The 9,584-nt window shown below is 32.4% G+C and overlaps 1 protein-coding gene across 1 annotated transcript; it reads left to right on the forward strand.

Moving 5' to 3' along the window:
• Positions 1-989: 989 nt before the first annotated feature.
• LOC134256714 (ankyrin repeat domain-containing protein 18B-like) lies at positions 990-9,010 on the forward strand. Its single transcript, XM_062739393.1, has 8 exons — positions 990-1,040; positions 1,896-2,173; positions 2,563-3,062; positions 3,333-4,076; positions 4,955-5,094; positions 7,216-7,356; positions 7,754-7,916; positions 8,598-9,010. Exons 2-8 carry the CDS (start codon positions 1,929-1,931, stop codon positions 8,795-8,797), a joined length of 2,133 nt encoding a protein of 710 aa, XP_062595377.1. The 5' UTR covers positions 990-1,040; positions 1,896-1,928; the 3' UTR covers positions 8,798-9,010.
• Positions 9,011-9,584: the final 574 nt, after the last annotated feature.

Raw genomic sequence — 9,584 nt, forward strand, 5'->3', positions numbered from 1 at the left:
GCAGGGCCCCAGGGGGTAGGGTGGGGCCACAAAGGCCCATCAAAGTTTTACATATGAATATATAGGAAAAATTTTTAAAAATCATTTTCTCAAGAACCATTGGGACAGGAAAGATGAAACTCATGTTGAATCATCCTCATATGTTGTACAAGTCATTCAAGTTTGTTTAAATCATGACCCCCAGGGGTAGGGTTAGACCACAATGGCCGATCAAACTTTTACATAGAAATATGTAGGAAAAATCTTCTCAAGAACCTTTGGGAAAGGAAAGATGAAACTCATGTTGAATCAACCTCATGTAGTGTACATTCAGATTTGTTCAAATCATGGTCCCCGGGTTAGGGTTAGGCCACAATTGCCGATCAAAGTTTTACAGAGGAATATATAGGGAAATTTTTCAAACTGTTCTCCTCAAGTACTGCTAAAACATAATAAGTGATATTTTTATGGAAGCATCCTTGGATACTGTAGATTCTAGTTTGTTCAAATCATAACCTCCAGGGATAGGGTGGGGCCAAAATGGGGGATCCAAGTTTTACATAAAATGTATTTTTAAAAAATCTTTTTCTAAAGAATAGCAAAGCCATGATTATATTTATATGGACGCTTCCTCGGGTACCTAGTGTAGAATTAAATTGTTCGAATCATAACCTTCAAGGGTAGGAAGTGGTCTCAATGGTGGATCAAAGTGTTACATAAGAAAATAATGGGAAAAACCTAAATAACAGAAAAGCTATGTTAAGTCATTTTGACATGTAAGCATCCTCATGTATTGAAGATTTAATTTTTTTTCAAATCCTGAGTACCCTTTAGGGTAGGAAGGGAAATGATGGGGAGTCAAATTCAGATTATTACAAGGTAATATATGCAAAGAAAATGTTAAAAAATCTATAAAAATCTTTTTCTCAATAACTTTCTCAAGAATTTATATGCAGAATTGATATGAAGGCATTCTCAAGTAGTATTAGAATTCAAGCCCCCCTTCCCCCAACGGACTAAACTGAAAGTTGATTAGATCCACGTACGCTGCACCAAATCAGGTACTCTGAATAGGAGGGCTCTTCTTTATAAAATCATTGTCGTTTAGGATAAAAAATTTGAGGGCTTAAAATATTGTATTAAATTAAGCATGTTTAGGTAAGCTTCATAGATTATTAATTGTTATATTTGTATTCACTAACTATATGCTTACGACTTATGAGTTGGTCGATGTCTATTCATGTTAAAATGTTAAAATTCTTCGAAAATACGGACCAATTCTGAACTGGCATTAATTTCACCAGTAACTTATGAAAGGATGTTACAACACCTATTTTGCATGAGAAAAAGTCGAAAATGTTCTTCCTCAAAAGGTACGTGACACTTTCAGTCAAGAAAATGCACACGTATGTTAAACATGTTTTTTAATCGATTTGTGAAAATGATTTTGATTTATTCTCTTATATCGATAAAGAACGTGCATTATAGAGTTGACCAACTTTCAGTGATATGCATTCAATATTTAACAAACTTTACCGATAATACAGTACTGTGATAATAATGTTATCTTGCTTTTAAAGTGCTCAGGCAAAATGAAGTTGTTTCGCTGTTGTACACACGTTTTTAAAAGTAGTAATCGGCGACTTCCCGCCTTTTAACATATGAGCAGCCCGAGCATACTGTATTAAATCGGGAGCTTCCGACGATTGAAGCATACATTATTCATTATTTTCATAGATCGGTAAAACATTATTATTTTTAAAAGTCTACCTTTCACATAAGATTAGTTTATGTGCGAAGATTGTTCAATAAGGGCGATACTAGTACTACCAATATTTTTCGAATAATCTTTAAATGATATGAAATCTGACAATTAAATTCACGACTGAAGTGTATACTTTTTTCTTTTAAAAAAGAAGAACATATGAGAATGTAATACTTATTCAAAAATGGTTGGAAAGAGCAAGAAAGGAAGAGTACGTGGTGAAAAGGATGACAAAGAAACAAAAGCTGAATCCTCTAGTAATGATTTGTGTTGCAATGATAATTTAGCAGACAGGAAGGACTTTCAGGAACTGTCTGCGGTTAAAGACAATAGAAGTAAAACTGAGGAAGGAGTAAAAACATCCTCTATTGAAATATGGAAAGACGAAAAGTTACGGATAGTGATTTTCATTGTAGGAGTATTACATGTGTAAGTACATGTATTCTCGTTAAAAAAAAATCTTCTAAAGAAGTGGTGCTCAACAATATATATCAAGCCAGAGGTTTTGAATAATAAAAGAAATATTCAAATCATTGGATTTGTTTGACTGTTTAAGATGTTCAGCATATGAAATTAATTATCGTACCCTACATTGTAAATTAATAAATACAAACGAGGCATAAAACTGAAAAGAAAAAAATATTGTTGATTAAAGAAAAATTAAGTACAATTAAGCAAATTATTGTCATCCATTTTTGTAATATCTTTTGGAAATCATTATTCAGTTAAGCGAATAGGTACATGTATAAGATGATATAACAAGATATGTTTGTCGTTTGATTATACGCATAATACATTCGCAAATTTCATTTTTACAGTTTTCAGATATGTGGGATTACATATTTATTGCATCAAAACATCACCATTTTACCGCAATCGTATCAAAAAGTTCCATTACAAACAGATTCCGAGGATTCCTCTTTAATCTGTGGCCGAGAAGAGGCTGATGTGTCAGAGAGAAACATACACGTTGTTAATGATTTAAATCTATTACACAACGAATTCCACAGTTATGTCAAAGACAGACGAAAGGAAACGGAGGCATGGGTGAATGAATTGTCAAATTGTAACAAAACTTTGGAGCGTATGATTAAAAATATAACTGAATTGGAAGAAGACAAGAATACATTGTTACAAAGTATTAACGTTTCGCAAAAGAACTACGCTAACAAAACAGAAGAAGAAACGCAACATCTAATGCAACTTGAGGCCAATTTCACAGAAAAGATGCTAGAAGTGAAGCGAGATATAAGTCGTTTTTATGAAGAGGTGAAGAAGAATAACAGTGCAATAAATAACGAAAGAAGATTATCTGAAGGTAAAATGAGATTTTTTTTTACTGATGTCATAAAACAAATTGCATTTATATACATGTGCAATTGTATATCAATTCACACCATGCATTATTCTATGGAAAAAAATCACTATAAGTAATTTTCAAGTTACCTGTAAATTGAAAGATTTGATTTTTAATACAACTAGTATATACACTTTTTATATTGACTAGCTCGTGCACATGCTTTTTACTGATGTATGGAGCTTGTAAGTGTTACAACTTTTGATAATAAATTCTTTTTCATATATTTAGAAATTCTTCAAAATCATTTATCGAAGAAATTAAAAGAACTCTATGATGAGATTGACAAGAAAATCTATGACCAAAAAGGGGAATTTGTTGAATACAAGAATGAAATATCTGTTGTTATTAAGAGAATTAATGCAAGCAGTACAAAGCTTGGTGAGGATGTAAATAAAAACAACAGAACTTTTATGAAGAAAGAAAAGGCAATTGATAGACAATTTCGTGAAGCCATTCAACGTATAAATGAATGGCACGAAAGGGTCAAAGAAATTGAGGAAAAAGCGAGGGAGTTTGAGGAAAAAATTGATGACGAAAAAAAGAAAATTGAATCCACAATGACTGATATTAAGAACATCGAGGAAAATATAAACCATTTAAACGTACATAATACAGAAAAATTTAGTAACATCGATCAAAAATTGAAAAAATCAGAAATAACGATGAAGAAATTTAAAGAAGGAGTAAAGACGATTTACAGAAAAGTTAATACCGAAAAGAGGAATATTGAATCCACAATGGTTTACGTCAAAGAACTGGACGATAGAATAAAAGAATTACACAAGCATACCACAGAAAAAGAAAAGGAAGTCAGAGAAAGAATTAATAGCACCGAGGAAAGAGTGACAATGGTTGAAAAAGAAACGAAAAGAATTATAGAAAAAGTTAATGACGAAAAGGAGAAAATTGAATCCAAACTGGCTGGGGTTCACGGGCAGTTAGACTACTTCTCTCTTGAACTAAATGATATCAGTGAGTTTCCTTACTGTATCCTCGGCTAAACTGTGCGATAATTAGGGATCACTTTACCTTTTGTCCGTTCATCAGTTTCTGTCTCTTGTCCTATACGTGTATAGTTTGAAAAGTATCAGGCTATAGATATGATACTACTACTTTGTCTTTCATCTTGGATAGTTAGGGCTTGGATATACCCGGGTATATATTAGCATCAGTGTCACATTCAAAACATTTCTGAAAAAGTCAATGTCCATTGATCTTTGAATGTTTGCTATAAGTCTTTTGTTTTAGACAAATAACGTTTTTCTAATATTTTTATACATCAAGTTTTATTGAAATCAGACAATATCCCAACGAGAATTATCTTTTGAACTAACATCCAGAAGATAGACGGACGAACGATACATTTATTTACCAAAGCTTAAGATTTTTATGATTTTTCACCATTTAAGTTTAAAAATCAAAATTCAAATTTTAAACAATATGGAATTTGGCATGTTGATATACATACGTTACAAGGATAACTGACCTTGTGATAAAGAGTTCGACATATATTTTTGTGTCTCTGAAGTAATAGAATTTCGGAACTTCAAACTTAGCATACTGATTGCAACAATACTTTTAGATTTAAAACGTAATTTTATTTCCTTGACATAGATCTTCCATTTAGCTTCTTTTTCTTTATAACCTTAAATTTACTTTGCTCTAAACATCCGTGATGATGCAGGTGCACATGACACAAACTACTGGAAAGAATATTTTTACTACAAGTCTCTTTATTATCTTTTCTTTAATCCCAGTTTCAATCAGTATGCCCTTTTATCAAAATTCACTTTTACATCTACTTTTCAAATATAAGATATATATAATAGTATATGTTTATTTTTTGTAAGATCTGTACATTGTGGGATTCTTGCTCCTGGTGGTCATGGTTGTCATTTTCACTGCATACAAACTTCTGATACCATCACCAGTACTTTCTTATCAACCGACAGCAGGAAAATCTGCTACGCAACCAAGGGTAGGAGGAAAGGTAATGAACATACATGTACTTGACTACTCTAGATAAATAGTTACTTAACAACACAATTCTATGATAAACGTGATGATTTCAACATTTCTATTGTCATATTATTTCAGAAATTAAAAAATCTTGACTATAATCTCAGCTATAATAGGACATCCGATCCTAAGTCAGGAAGGATATAACTCTTAAAATAATTATTTAATTTAAAAAGTTTCAACATGAAGCTAAAAATAATATGTTTCATGCTTTAAAAAGTCGGACACATCTTTCATATTTAGATTTTTAACTTGAAAAAGACATCATTGGTTATCTAACTACTAAGCTTTATGATAAACATGACGACTTTAACTTTTGTATCGTCAATTACCCTTACTTATGCAGCAATATACCTTGATCATCTGCATACGGAGTTTATACCTCTCAGTTGATTTGATACACAAGAGCATGCTCTATGTATGCACAATTTCTAACAACAAAGAAATTGCTGAAACAAGAGTATATAAGCAGTCTCGTTTAAAATCGCCATTTCGTAAGTTCCATTGTCAATACAAAGACCTTGTCAGCAAGTAAAAAATGTCGAATGCTGACTGAGATTTTTCATACTTATTGTTAGGCCATTATATACAAACTGATTTATCGACGGATTTTTCCCGATGAAGACAAGGAGCACATGTCGGGGGTTGCTCACTCCATGGCAGCTGATCCCACCTCAGAATATTTAGAGGTCCATGTTTGCTCTGCTCCAATTTTGTAATGCTGAAATAGACTTTAAAGCTTAAACAATTTTCGCTATTTCCATATATTTCATTGTAAAAAATAAGGACCAAAGCGCCCTTCCAAGGGCAAATAATAAAGAGAATATTATCAAAGTTGTTGGTTTTTTAACCTAAGTTTTAAGAAATGGTAATATTAAAACAATATTGAGCATAATTTTGAAGTTTAAATGAAGGTTTTTAAGAAAAAGACTAAAGCTTGAATTTTAATATACATATATATAGGATCTCCCATGGTTTGTCGTTTGATATGATTTTTATCCACTGAGTTGTGTTTTTTCAATCCCCGAGCCTTGGCGAGGGGATAGAAAACACAACGAGTTGGATAAAATCATATCAAACCACAAACCATGGGAGATTCTTTTTATCACATATTTTTGTTCACTTTAAATGTGTATTTTGTCTTTATTTCTAATTCAAAGTTCCCTTTCGGTTACCTCGGACCAAGTAACGTAATAATGTGAAAGAAGAAGGTATGGTTTTAGCTTTATTGCGCCCTAAAAATGTAATGACATCACAAAGTTTTGAAACTGGCTTAAATATTAGTTAAATAAATGACTCTGATAAATCAGGAAGGATATGGCATGAGGGTTTACCATTCTGCAAATATGACGTCATTAATGTGAAGCATTTCTCTATTTTCAACAGAAAAAGCCTCAAAATGGCAAATTTCAAGGGAGATTTTCCTTAAAAAAAAAAAAAAAAAAAAAGCAGTGTCCACAGCCGTCGCCCATGTTAATTTTTTGATATTTTGTGCAAAATTCAATAACAAATCACATATCTCAAGATCTTTGTGGGCGATGCCTGTGGACATTGTTATCTGAAAAAAATTCCATTGAAAATTGGTGTCTTCTGCAACTTTTTAAGAAAATACGGGAAAATGCACTTGTTTATGACGTCATAATTACCATTTAAAAACACATGTGAGAAAAATGACGTGTGTGATTTTTCTGCATTGAATTTCAATTTTTTAAAAAGCATGAGTTTTCAACTTTTACATCAGTTTCATTTTTTAGAAAATCACAGGGCAAAATTTGTATGGAAACCATACCTTCTTCTTTACAAATTAAGTCATTCTCTCCATCATGCACATGTATTTGTTTATTTATATTACGTCACGCGGCGTAGGAATACATAGTGTTGATACGAAAACGATATCACATGAGCTATATCAACGGGATAAAGGGGGAAATATGTGATAAACATGTATACTGAGATCTTTCTGGTCATTGCAGGCGCTTTGTATATTAAAGACACTGTTGACCATTGCATATCTGCCACTATTTTCTACTGTTAACATTATATTATCATTTGTCTATTCAATTCTGACAAATCAAACATTTTTTTCTTTTAGTTTTCATCTGAAATTGTTGAAGGTATATCTAGACAAACTTTGGAGCCAGGGATAAGCCTCATAAGCTTCAACTCTTCTTCACAAAAGTTTCACATGAACCTTATAGATGCAGTCCCTAAGCCTACTTCTACAAAAGTCCATGTATGTACTGTTGTAATTTATCAATTGTTTAATGAAAGGTCAATATGTTTACCTCACCGATAAAAAGCAATTAAAATTCATTTTCTATTACCATTTTTTTCTTAAGAAGTCCTTTGGACAAGAATTCATAGTTCCTTTTAAACATATTTATTCATATATATAAGGATTAACGGTAATTTCAGATTTTACTGCGATGTTGTTGTAATGTAATATTAAAAATGATATCCTACAGAATTTTGTTAAGTTTTACTATATCAAGATTGTGTGCATCCTATAAACAATGGACTAGTTAAAAAAGACTTTTTTATTATAATATATACCTATGTAGCATAAAAGCTACAATCTCACCCTCAAAAGAAACATTCATGGTTATGATTTTCACGTTATCTTTATATAGCCTTGCCCTATCCAATGTTCGAATGATATCCTAAGAATTAAGCCCTCTAAGGTTGCGTTTGTGTTTGTTGACTTTAACGAGAGGAACATCATTCTGGAGGACCCGGAGACAGAAATAGGTGACCTCCGCAGACTGACCACTGAAGGACTCCTCAAAATGGGCTGTAAGTTTTACAAAAAATATAGACATTATTGGAAATTGTATACCTTTAATCCATACCCGTGTAACGAGTTTCTGGGAATGTTTGCTGTACAAATTATTATAAACATATTCATTTTTTGTTGGAATCCATGCACACAAAAAATTGACAGAAAGTTCTGTGCTTGAATGAAAAAAAATCTAGTTCTTGTTCGACAACACTCGCAGACTGACCACTTAAGGACTCCTCAACATGGGATGTAAGTTTCTGTACATTTGAACTTTACAGTCTCTACTGATCAAGGACCAGCTGTTGTTTTTTTTTCATTTTAAATGAGTGCTGTTTCCTTGGTTACTTAAATGGAAATTTCTGTGAAATTCTTTCAAAATGCTACATTATTTTATATTTACAGCATTTTTTACTTTTATGAGGAATGTTGTCAAGGTTACTTAATAAAATAAAAATTTTTCTAAAATTTTTTAAGAATACTACTTCTCCTATACATTTATAGATTCATTGCAATAAATCCTACCAAAAAATAAACTAAATGAAGGATTATTGCTTTGCATAGTTTCCAAGTGCCCCTTCTCCCGCCCTTTATTTTGTTACAAATCAGGAGAGCTACAATCTTCTCAGAGACTTCTGGTTAATAGACCTCAAGGAATCTAAGAAATTCATTATAATTATATAACTCTATTTATACAGGTGATGTTTTTGTTGTGTATGTGAGAGATAGAGGCTCTGAGACTTTAGCACCAGGTCAGCTGTACAACCCCCAGCTTCACTCTATTGGACATCACTCTGTACTCTCCAAGCTCAAGGAGAGAAACCGTGTGTTGTCTGTCTATAACAGCTTCCTACCACACCAGGTCAAGTTCCTGGAGGACTCTCTCAAAAGGTTGTGATTCCGAGTTCCATCTCACCGCTGTGATATATTTGTTATCCAATCGCAACAAAGTTGGAGGGGATTTAGTAAGGCAATAATGTGTTCGTTTGTGAGTGAGTTATTGATGTACGAAATAGAAGTGATGTAATTTGCATCGGAATGAATGTTGAATGCTGTGTTGATTTAAAGATACATGTATTCTTTTTGCAAGAGGACGCTTCGCTCTGCAGTGCCCTTGTTTTACATTTCAAATGATGTGGTTTTCTTATTTTGGTAATTTACTTAGAGAAATACAAATAAAATGCTTTGTGTTTAAAGTCATCTACTCATTAAATTTTGAGCAATTAGATATGTTTAATACCGGTATATTATTTCCTTGTTGTTTGAATTGAATTTGCTGTAAATGTTTCTGATTATGGTGATAATTCTTCATTATACTGTAGAAGTACTTTTTTCCGTGTGGTATTAATTTATGCTATGTACGCGATCGATCACAAATTTTCGGCGGAAATTTGTCCAAGCATACTTAATATAATTGTAAGGCTTATAGTGAAAGTCTTAGAAATCCGCGTAATTTTCTACCCGCGGAATAAACAGAAAATGAGATTCCGCGAAATTATAACCCCGGGGAAAGAAATACGTCTACAGTAATCCATTCAGTTCCTAATCATTTTAACTACCACTAGGCATGGAAAGTTCTTAATAATAATTCATTTAGTTCCTAATCATTTTAGCTACCACTAGGCATGGAAAGTTCTTAATAATAATTCATTCAGTTCCTAATCATTTTAGCTACCACTAGGCAT

The sequence above is a fragment of the Saccostrea cucullata genome, unplaced genomic scaffold, assembly GCF_032062105.1.
Source record: "Saccostrea cucullata isolate Sc308-1 unplaced genomic scaffold, CSIRO_AGI_Scuc_v1 ctg8792, whole genome shotgun sequence".
Lineage (NCBI taxonomy): Eukaryota > Metazoa > Mollusca > Bivalvia > Ostreida > Ostreidae > Saccostrea > Saccostrea cuccullata.